The sequence below is a fragment of the Xyrauchen texanus genome, chromosome 31, assembly GCF_025860055.1.
Source record: "Xyrauchen texanus isolate HMW12.3.18 chromosome 31, RBS_HiC_50CHRs, whole genome shotgun sequence".
In the NCBI taxonomy this organism is placed as follows: Eukaryota; Metazoa; Chordata; class Actinopteri; order Cypriniformes; family Catostomidae; genus Xyrauchen; species Xyrauchen texanus.
In genome coordinates, this window is record NC_068306.1 from 35,686,460 (window position 1) to 35,698,422 (window position 11,963).

The 11,963-nt window shown below is 38.5% G+C and overlaps 1 protein-coding gene across 1 annotated transcript in view; it reads left to right on the forward strand.

Moving 5' to 3' along the window:
• LOC127625385 (dihydropyrimidinase-related protein 3) overlaps positions 1–9,750 on the forward strand; it is a 34,566-nt gene extending 24,816 nt beyond the window's left edge. Inside the window, exons 12-14 of the mRNA XM_052100659.1 lie at positions 6,004–6,183; positions 7,207–7,363; positions 8,562–9,750. Coding sequence (XP_051956619.1) covers positions 6,004–6,183; positions 7,207–7,363; positions 8,562–8,647 — 423 coding nt within the window. The 3' untranslated portion in view covers positions 8,648–9,750. The remainder of the gene's footprint in view (positions 1–6,003; positions 6,184–7,206; positions 7,364–8,561) is intronic.
• Positions 9,751–11,963: the final 2,213 nt, after the last annotated feature.

An 11,963-nucleotide genomic window follows, 5' to 3' on the forward strand; every position in this document is an offset into this window, starting at 1 on the left:
TAGAGCCAACAACCTGTCCCTGAATGTCGACAAAACAAAATAGATGGTTGTTGACTTTAGGAGAGCACAAGGTGAACACACTCCGCTGAACATCGACGGCTCCTCTGTGGAGATCGTCAAGAGCACCAAATTTCTTGGTGTTCACCTGGCGGAGAACCTCACCTGGTCCCTCAACACCAGCTCTATTATCAAGAAAGCCCTGCAGCATCTCTACTTTCTTCTAAGGCTGAGAAAAGCACATCTCCCACCCCCCATACTCACTACATTCTATAGAGGGACTATTGAGAGCATCCTGAGCAGCTGCATGACTGCCTGGTTTGGGACTTGCACCATCTGGCAGGAGGTAGCAAAGCATTCGAGCCCTCACTGCCAGACTGTGTAACAGCTTCTTCCCCCAAGTCATCAGACTCCTCAATACTCAGAGACTGGACTGACACACACACACACACACAAACACGTGTCCTGAGTTGCACTTTAATTCATTGTCACTTTATAACTGGCTGCTACCTCAATAACTGCTATGTGCATAGAAAACTATCTCATAGTATGTTATGTTTACATTTGGCATTTTTAGAAACTGTCATCTTTTGCACTACTGTGTACTGGTCGGCGCTGCACTTTCTCTCACTGTGCCTATTGTCCTGTTCATTGTTAGTAATTTATACTGTCCCGTACTTTTTGCACACGTTTGCACGTGCACTTTATATAGGTATGTTATTTAGTCTGTGTAGTCTCATGTGGTTCTGTGTTTGTCCTATGTTGTTTTATGTAGCACCATGTTCCTGGAGGAACGTTGTCTCATTTCACTGTGTACTGTACTAACTGTATATGGTTGACAATAAAAAAACACTTGACTTGACTTGACATATGAGTTGTCTAAGTAGAATGGGACATCAAACCCTGAGCAGCCTTCTACATGTCCTGTATGAGGGGAGAGTTAAGGTTAATTTATATTTAATGGGCTAACAGGCTTCATTTAGTTCGCCTACAAATGATGACAAAATGCAGTGAGGTTTTTGTTCTGCCAAGGTGTTCATTTGGTGAGATTTCTCCTGTTCGAGAACACAGCTGGTCGAAGTGCATTGATGAATCCCCATCACTCATTTCCTGTGGTTCTCCTTGTGATTTTGATTCAGATCTGTGAACCGATTCGCAACATGCATCATTCAGATCAGTTTCCTAATCATTCAAAAGAATGAAATTGATGAAAAGATTCAACTTTGCCAGCTGAGGAGTCGTTACCAAGGTTATTGTCATTGAAATGGATAACTTTGAAGCCCCTCTCTCAGAGATTGTGTGGAAGACTTCTTTTTTACATGATTTGCAACACAAACTCTACAAAGACAGCACAGCCTCGACAAATAAATGGAGAGAGATTTGAGTTTATAAAAGTGAAAGAGGCTGTGACAAGATTAATAAAGCAAAGAAGCGGCACATCGCTAAAAACATGCATTAATAGCTTTACTTGTGGCTGGAACAGTACGATAAACACCGTGACATCACTCTAAATTAACTCATTTTAAAACAACGTCATGCATAGGATAAACACTGGCTTTGTTCGTCTAGGGTGCTTTAGTTCATCCAGGAGAAAAAAGTTTGGCTTTTCCAAAGTATAAACCAGGCTTTAGGCTCAACCAGAGTTCTCAAACAATTATTTAAAACAAGCAAACAGTAATAGTAATAAAAGCAAAGACACATATCACAAGCAATAGATCAAATAAAGACAAAAGAGTAGAGATACAAAATTAAGAAAACACTGCTTCAGGTATGTAACAGTAGTATCAAGTATACAATTAGAAATTAAGAAATTACATTATTGTGGCAGACGAGTAAATCAATAAGACAACACAAAAATTTGCTTTAGAATTAAATGTGTTGTATATATTTCCATATTATTGAACATGTCACTGTAATCCAATCTATCTTAGATTTAGGGCTTTTCTAAGGATGCGTCAATGTATGCATCTGACAGACACTTTTGGAGCGTCTCACTTTGGTTGCGTCGCATCATAAACATACTGTTTTTAGGTCACTGTGTCAAGTTAAACATAGTTTGAATTTTAGAAAAACACATATTGAGAGCCCTACGTTCAGTCAAGCTGTGTTTAAGCGCAAGTCGAGACTCATCTTGTGCTGTCTGCTGTGGGTAAGTGTGGTTTGTTCTTTGTACAGCTGCTCGTTTTCAATACAGCTGGAATTTCGCTTACTGCCCCCTGGAGAAAACAGGTGGTACTTCCAGTTTGAATCGCTCCTATGGTATTAATATTTCTTATTACTTTCTGGGGACATGATTAATTGTGTTAATATTTTTTAATGCATTATTTTTTATAATTAATCACACTTAACTCATTTTGGACTTACAGTGACACCTAGTGGTGTGGATGCAGCATCATTCAAAATCAATAGTTTTCAGTTACAGATGCCATTGTAGAAATTCACTATTTACAATCAGCCATAATTAATTTAATTAAAGATTGAAAGTGTCCAATAACAAGATGGTTACTGAGATTTAGCGAGTAGTATTCAGCAGGTCATGTGTTTCTAAAATGGCAGCCCCCATGAGGGCGACATCACCCCATGTATTATAAAACAGGTTTTATGAGGTTACTGATATGACTGGAGTCCTCATTTCACATGAGTGCCCATGATATTATACATGTTTCAAAATTCTAATAAATTTCTTTAGGAGTAAAACTTTTTATGGGGAAAAAATTATTGAGTGCACCTTTAAATTGACAGCCCTAATAAATTGCAATCATGTCGTGTATCTTATATTTTCTGTCAACTGTTTAGAATCACTGAAACAACAGTGCCACCTTGAGTAACTAATAGCATGTGTAATACTGTATGTACGTGTTCATGCATTTGGGATACTGATAATTCACCATCGTATGACAGAAAATCTATGTAATATAGTAGTCATTTTTATGAATGTAGTACATAGGACGGACAGCTGCCAGTAAATGTTCACTCTTTGTCGCACCACCATCCGCAGTCGACCTTTATCCCTCTCGGAGGCTTGATTAGCATGATAAGGGGCCGGTGTGTAAAATCACGACCCAGCCCCACCCTCTGCCCTGCCACATTCTCATTATTAGAAATATATATCCTGTGATAGTAAACTTATATAAATATGAAATAATGATACAAATATGATATATGGATGTGCAAATAAATATTGTGACACAATTACCTATCTCAGGTCACTAACGACCCTATACACTTTTGGTAATCAAACCATTAGAAATAAATATATAAAATTTAAGCATTTTTGGCACTGTTTTATTGTTAAACATTTTATAAGAGAAATGTTTATGAATACTAAAGAGGTGGGGCACCAACAAAACACATTTTAAGGGTTAGATCAGGTAGAAATAGCTCATTAATGTAACAACTGCAGATAACCACTTCTAACAGTGCAGCGAGCGATGCTGATTTCTGAATGAATCCAACTTTTGTCCAGAAAGTGAAACATGTGGATCAGTTCAGAGCTGCTAATGTAAAGTATTTCATCATTGGGATAGATTCAACAAATCCTGCACTGCCAAAATGAGATCACATGTTCATTTCCTTTTCAACCATTCCCCAAGAGAACAATACACATCCAAACAGACATGGCTGCCATTACCAATCATTACAGACAAAATGGTTGGTGTTTATTGGCTGTTTACTCTGTAGCCCTGTATCCTTGGTTCTCATAATCCTGGAAGTCAACTAAAGCATGATTTCATCAGTCTTGAGTTTGTGTTATTCGACATGAGCTTGAGATCATGCCAGAATTCTTGGCAGAAGTTGCGTGAGTGTCATTTCCTGTTCGTGAACACAAAGATGGACAAGCACCAAAGACTGTGGATCATGACAGAACATCATAATGTTTACAATATCCACTAGATAACAGCTGATTCATGATAATGATACAAGAGGGGATTAGTATACTAGAAAGGAGTGGTATGTCAGTTAGAGAGGTGCAGAGAAACAGAAGGAGAGAAGGATGTTTTTGTCATTACTGTATCCAGCTGTTTGTATTTTCAGGCCAAGAGGTACAGAATGACAAACAGAGCAAATTAAGGAAACTCTTTTTCTCTCTTTTCAAAACATTTATTCTGTTAACAAAAAAAGATTTGTTTAGAGTCAATCACTGATTTGTTCAATGAACATTTCTTCAAATCTCACCAGTAGGTGGTGACTAATGAACATCTTTTAAGTGTTTTGTATTGAGCCACTTACAGAACGGGGCAGGAATTAAAATGTTTTTTTCTGAAATAGTTTTGCTTGCCTTCACAATAAGTTTTGCGTATCCTCACAATAGTTTGCATTCCCTCGCAATATGTTTTGCGCTACCTCTCGATAAATTTACAGAGGTTTTACTACATTAACCATATTTTAACTGTGATATTTTTTTGTAAAACCATAGTAATTATACAGGGAAACGAAAATCTAAATTTTGTTTTTACTATGGTTTTACTACAGATAACATTGTTTAACCTTGGCATTTGGAGTAAAAACATAGTAACCACAAAATTATGATTTTCATTACCATACCTTTCATTTCTCTGTATAATTGCTTTGGTTTTGCAAAGAATATCATGGATAAAATAGGGTTACTGTAGTAAAACCACTGTAAATTTATTGCAAGAGAATGCAAAACGTTTTGCGAAGGAAGGCAAAATATTTGAAGGGCACACAAAATTATTTCAGAAAAAGAAAAATCCCACCCCGTGGGATTTCATTCACAACTGAAGCAAGTCTAATTATCCTTTATCAAAACCTACTTGTCTACAAATCTATTAAGAGACTTTTAGCTGAGTGTTTAAGCATCAAGAGAGTTACCCCACTGTGGCAGGGCGGAGGGCGGGGCCGGGTCGTGATTCTACACACCTGGTCCCTTATCAGGCTAATCAAGCCTCTGAGAGGGATAAAGGCCGACTGTGGAAGATGGTGCGGGAGAGAGAGATCGTTTACGGACATGTCCGTCGTGTGTGTGTTTGTCTTTTGTTTAAGTTTAATCATTAAAATATTATTTATATCGTTCTCGCCTCCTCCTTTCCATTAAATTACATTACACTGGTGCCGAAATCCGGGAAGGAGGAGGATAGAGTTCTCGCCACTACCGTCCACCCCAACGGAGCAGCCGCAGACATCTGCCGGGGGATGAGGAGCCCGGCCGCCTGGAAGCGGAGGATGGCCGCCGACCGCGAGGGGAGAAGGGGCTCCTAACCAACCGCCTGGAACCGTCAGGGCCGCTGCCAGGGGCTGGGGAGACCCCTTCTGTTCCCCAAGAACGCGGCAGGGCGTTCCGTCCGCCAGGGGCTGGAGGTCTGCCTCCAATCCGGTCAGAGAGATGCGGCTGTCGTCCGTTAGAGGGTGGAGGATTGGCCGAGGAACAAGCTACGGTGTATCGGAGAACTGGCGAGTAAGTGTTTTTTTTTTTCCATCTCTCTCTCCTCTCTCTCTCTCACTGGGGGTACTACACTGTTACAGGAAGTACCCTCCAATTTTTATTATTTCTGTTTCCCTTCCCTTGTCCCCTCCCTCATCCAGGTGGACTGGGATGACCTGCCGGCAGATGGGGCTTCGGGCACGCCCTCCCCCAGGGAAGGGGGGGGGGTGGTGGTGTACATCATGCCGGGGGCTCCCCTGCCTGGGTCGTGTTTCTACACACCGGGTCCCTTATCAGGCTAATCAAGCCTCTGAGAGGGATAAAGGTCGACTGTGGATGATTGTGCGGGAGTTGTCCGTCGTGTGTGTGTGTTTGTCTTTTGTTTATCATTAAAATATTATTTACATCGTCAAGCCGGTTCTTGCCCCCTCTTTTCCATGAAACTACATTACACCCACAAATGACAACAAAGCCTAAATAAAAATTTTATGAAATCGTTTGGCAGTTTGGGTCAGGATTTGAAACACAGCTAATGTCATCAAACCAGACCTTGCATCACCTAAATTACAATAAACACACTCAAACGGCATCCCTCTAATTGTGATGTTGTTGTGTTCCTCTAGGCGGCGGAGTATAATGTGTTTGAGGGCATGGAGCTGAGAGGAGCGCCCCTGCTGGTCATCTGCCAGGGGAAGATCGTTCTGGAAGACGGGAACCTGCACGCGACCTCCGGCACTGGCCGCTTCATTCCCTGCTCTCCATTCCCTGACTATGCTTACAAACGTGTCAAAGCCAGGAAACAGGTACGGCTCAGTCAGTGTTTCCCAACCATTTTGGTACCCCCACAGCACCATCAGTAAGTACCCCTTCATTGAAACAAATCCAAAGATGTGTAAAGACTAAATATAATTTAAAGTTATAATCAATAGAATACTATTAATATTAATATTGTAATCTCTGATGTACAAAATAAAAAGCAAAAATTATTAAGTTTATCCATCAACAATAACTACAATTATACAGGGTAACTTTCAACTTTGTACATTTTGAAATATTATAATTAGGGCTGTCAATTTGATGTTTTTATTCACCGTTCAGCCACAACATTAAAACCACCTGCCTAATATTGTGCAGGTCCTCCTCGTGCCATTAATACTGCACCAATTGTATATATATATAATTAGGCCTACATGATTATTGTTTAATGTATAATTTGTACAGTTTACAAGTATTTACATTGAACAAGTGCTAAAACGGTACTGTCTCAAGACTACTGGCAGTTCAGCGTTTGGTTTTGGTTAAGTGGATATGAGTTGCACGGCTTCTTTATTAGAATTAAATGTTTCTTTTTGTTGTATTAGATCAACAACTGACTGTAAAGAACAGAAAGGGTATTAGGGGGCATTATTTTATGACAAATGCACAGCGTGGTTAAACGCACATTAAACGGGACGAGTCGAACCAAACTTTTTCCCTCAACACGCAATGAAAAGATCTCAGTGCTTAACTTTGCATATTATAAGATCAATCTTGTGATTTCAAGAATTTACACTGAGATTGTTCAATGAAGATCACGATTAATCAGATAAATATATTTTACCCAGCCCAATTCCTTATTATTTTTATTTTAAGTCATGATAAACATGATAAACCTCCAGCAAAATCTGGAACCAATTTCCAAAGGAGAATGTGAAATGTATTATTTTATTTTCCATAGTACACATTGTCCACATGAGGATAGACATATTCAGCAATCTCTATCTTGTCAGCCAAACTTTCTCTCTCTCTCTAAAACTGAGCCCTCTCTGTTTTTCTCTCTTTTAAAGCTGGCTACACTGAAGGCTGTCCCCAGGGGCATGTACGATGGCCCTGTATCTGAATTTTCCCCCCTATCAAGGGGAGGCACGCCCTCTGCCTCCACCCGTACCTCACCCACCAAAGTCCCTGTAAGGAACCTCCATCAGTCTGGGTTCACACTAGCAGGTAACCCTGGAAAATTATGTCTCATGTTCATACAGCAATGAACAATGGCTTGAACCAAACCATGATCACTTTCACTCCTATTGCTTAATGTGATTAGATTATCTGTGATGCACATAATTTGGCATAAACTAGATGCAAAATACAAGTGTCAATGTTACTTCATCTGTAATGTCACATGTAATAAATGTAGTCTGATGTGCAATGATATTTGCTAGTTAAGGCTGGAATAAGCTTTTATTTGGCACTATTATTAATACTCATTGGCTATATTACTTTTTTATATTAATTCTTCTAGTCTAATGATAACCATTTTTTATTTACCAATTTTGTGCAAAAATGCACAAATAAAACAATTATTAAAGGAATAGTTCACCCAAAAATAAAAATGATCTCCTTAGTTACTCACCCACATGCCATACCAGATGTGTATGACTTACTTTCTTATACAGAACACAAATTGAGATTTTTGAAGAATATCTCAATTCCGTAGGATTCATACAATGCAATAAATGGTTACATAAAAGCAATCCATAGTCCTGTCCAGGGGTTTAATCCATGTCTTCAGAAGCGATATGATAGGTGTGGTTGAGAAAAAACTCAATATTTAAGTCCTTTTTTTCTATAAATTCTCCTCCCTGCCCAGTAAATGGCGATATGCACGAAGAATGCGAATTGCCCAAAACAAAATATGAAAGTGAAAGTGGAGATTTATTGTAAAAAAAGGACTTATTAATCTGTTTCTCACCCACACCTATCATATCACTTCTGAAGACATTGATTTAATCACTAGAGTTGTATGGATTACTTTTATACTGCATTTATGTGCTTTTTGGACCTTCAAAGTTCTTGCCACCATTTACTTGCACTCTATAGACCAACAGAGCTGAAATATTCTTCTAAAAATCTTCCTTTGCAGTCTGCAGAACAAAGGAAGAGATACACATCTGGGATGGCATTAGTTCATTTTTGATGAGAGAATTATAATTTTTGGGTGAACTATCCCTAAATATCAGTTCTGCATATCGGTTATCCAACATACATAAGAAAACATAAAAATAATTGGTATCATTTTCAAAACTGTCTAAGGTAGGTTAAAAGTTCAGCAGTAGCCTTTTCAAACGAAACTATACAAATATTTTTTAGCATATATAAAGAATCTAACACTCATCTAACACTCTCTGTTTCTTTCCTATTTTAGGTCCTGAAGAAGCCCCAATCAGACCAGCTGGAAGACGCATTGTTGTGCCCCCTGGTGGCCGCTCCAACATCACTTCCCTTAGTTAAATAGAAAGAGCATGTAAAAGAGACCACCAGGATAAAAGCAAGGAAGGTTATAAGTCAGGAAAAGAAACAAAAGATAAGTTAAACACTGAACTCATGCCTTACCTTTCATTAATTATTCCTACTGAATGATTAAAACCAGGTGTCCACCTCTGATGAAAGCAAAGGACTAATGAAACATTAGTGCATTTAGTGTAGCTGTGTATTAGTTTATGTGTTTAGACAAAATAAAATAGGAACTTTTGGGGTTTAACTATTCCTTTAAGGTAAAAAAAGGCTGTTTGATACTTTGACTTGGATTAAATCACTCTCTGTAATTTCCACCAATGAACAGGCATTTACATTCAGGAGAGGAAGGATTACTTTTGTGCATATCATGGGGCTTTATCTGTACTGTGTCATGAGCTTTATTTGTGTCCATCAGATGTGGATGTGATCATAGTAGTTTACTTTGCTAAATGAAGTGTTGGGATGATGAGTTTTCTGAACCTTAATAGTTAAATCAGTGTTAAAAGAATGCAATCGTATTATTTTCATTAGTTCAGAACATTACAGGACAAGAAGTCGAAGGAACGGGTAAACTTCAGTTGAATATATTATAATCTAATACCAATTAAGGAAAACGGAAAAAACATTTCACGTGAAAATAAGTGATGACAACCCATATTTGTGCTGTACAATATTGGGAAAATATTGATATTTGCTTTTCAGTTCTGCTGTTTGACATATTTACTGGTGCTGTATTCCTAAATCAAACATTTTTAACATAAATCATAATCAAATCAAACATTTTTGATACCTAAATGGCTTATAGTATATTAAGTAGAAGCCCTTTTGAGGAGCAAAAGTTGTTTAACATCTATGAGGGCTTTTAATACATATTGTATTCCCCAGATAACAATGACATTCTGTACAGTGCTTTACAGAATGATGTTCAATAGGCTGTTCAAATGTTTATTGTATTTATGTGGGTTTGGTTTATCTTTGTAAATTTCTTTCTTTTTTTATAATTTTTTTTATTTAGATCAAATAAGGTGGAATAAAAACAAAAATGGGCAGGTCAAAATTAATGTGATGTGCAAAATGTGTTCCTAATAAACATAAGTCCGCAATTCACTGTCTGTGAGTATTTATGTGCAATCACACATCTGCGCTATTACAGCTAGACCTGTTTTCTTTCTTTCTTTTTTCAGATTATTCTTACAGTGAAATCAGGAACATAAGGTGGAATGTTCTTTAGCTAAAATCGGTCTGTAATAGCTGAAATGTGAAACACTGCCCCCAGTGGACAAATGGTAAGTGTTGTTGGACGTATGCGCATATTTTATAAACTGAACCCCCCAAACCTAAACCTTACCATCAGTGGAGTAAAAATGTAATGTGAGAGGGAAAAATGTCGCTTGACACCGATCATGCAAACGCGATTACTTCCTGGTTTCAACGTGGGATCTGATCCAATGCTGCATCCGAAACCAGGAAAATGCAGCCTCTGGAGGCTGGACACGGAGGTAAGAAGGGATCAAGGCATGTCCGAATCTAATGTTTGCGTCACATCCTGTCTACTGAGATACCTTCATCTGATTGATTTTTGAAGGCAGCATAGATGAATCCTTTAATCCCTGAAGAAGGTTTAATCCCTGAAGAAATTAAACCTTTCTTGTTCAAGTGTTTTTCAGTTAGCTTACATTTGGCAAGCTATCTGCTACACAATTACTGCAACACAATATTACAAAACATTTAACATATTTACACACCGTAGAACCTTAAATGACCACCAGCAACTATGATGAAAAAACCATTGTGTCCCAAGTGGTTACCCCCTTGGGACACTATTTCACGGGGCAGACATAATTTATCATGACAAAGGGGCTGCAGCCGAAACAGGAATATGCTGCCTCCGGAGCAGTGGCGGCTCCTGAAAAAATTCTAAATTTTTCTGATAATGATTAAGGTGACCCATTCAATGGGTACAGATTTCCCCTCTAGCTACACAAGTTACAGGTGGAAAGCTATGTAAGAAATTAGCATCCAGGAGCCATCATAAGCAAAAATGACATGGCTCCACAATTAATTATTCCACTTATTCATTACTTACATTAATCCAATGTTGTGTGATGTAAAATAGCTAAACAGGACACATTTTAAAAAAAGATATGTCCAGCAACAATATAAAGACGGGGGCAGCATATAAGTCAATACCAGAAGCATTTATTGACTGATCTCAAAAGTATTGGCTTACAAAAGTTATCACAGTACAAATAATCAAGGGTGTTCTTTCACATTCCTCAACACTGCATAAACAATCTGCATTTCCATAAACAAATAAAATATCAGCTTAAAATTGTTGAGAGAAGTGGATCTTTAGAACTACATTTTCTGGAACGTAGGATATCACCAAATTGCTACTTAATAAAAGCAAAGTAACTTCTGCCCTCTTGTATAGATTTGTGAAAATGTACATGAACAGTGATAGACATTTTGCCTGAAAACAGCATTTGAAAATAATTTCTAGAAAGGCTTTGTAAATATGAACAACCATATTCTGGCCATTTGTATAGATTTGTAAAAATTAACATGAACAGATTTTCTTTAACTTTTTTGGAATGAATGAAAAATAACTATTTAAAACAACATCAAATGTGAACTGATTTGGTGTGTGTGTTAAAGAGACAGACGAGAGAGAGAGAGAGAGAGAGAGAGAGAGAGGCTACATTATTTGTACTGAAACTGTGTTCTTCTCTCTTTCAATGCAGCAAAGCGGTCAATTACTTTCTCATTGAAATCAGGCATGTTGAGGACGAGTTCCCTCTCCACGGAAAGCATGGCCAGTGCATTCAGAAGTTCCTGGCCCATTGAATTTCACAGGAATGTCTTAACTCATGTCAAAGTTGAGAAACATCTCTCAGCTTCAGCTATTGTCATGGGAGTAGTTATGATGATGTTCAACAGAGTCACAGTCTCAGAGAATGTCTCCTGGAGGTTGTAGCTCATGAGAACCTGGTACAGTGCCAGTGCACCACAGCAGCCCTTGAATTCAGGATTCTCATAGATCAGAGAGAGTTCTGTCTTGAGCTTTGCCTTGTTCAGCATGGGGTATGCGTTCACAGAGGCAATCAGAGCCTCATCAGGAAATGAATGGCAGTACCTTTCAAACATATCTGCTAGCAGTAAGGCAGCACTCACAAGGTGGCCAGTGAAAGAGAACCTTGCTTTGGTGTGATCCAGGATGGTGTCGCAGACCTCTTCAGACAGCCTCTGCTTCTCCTCTTCAATCAAAGCCATTCTGGGTCTTTTGGCTCCTGTTGCTACTTGCAGCTGC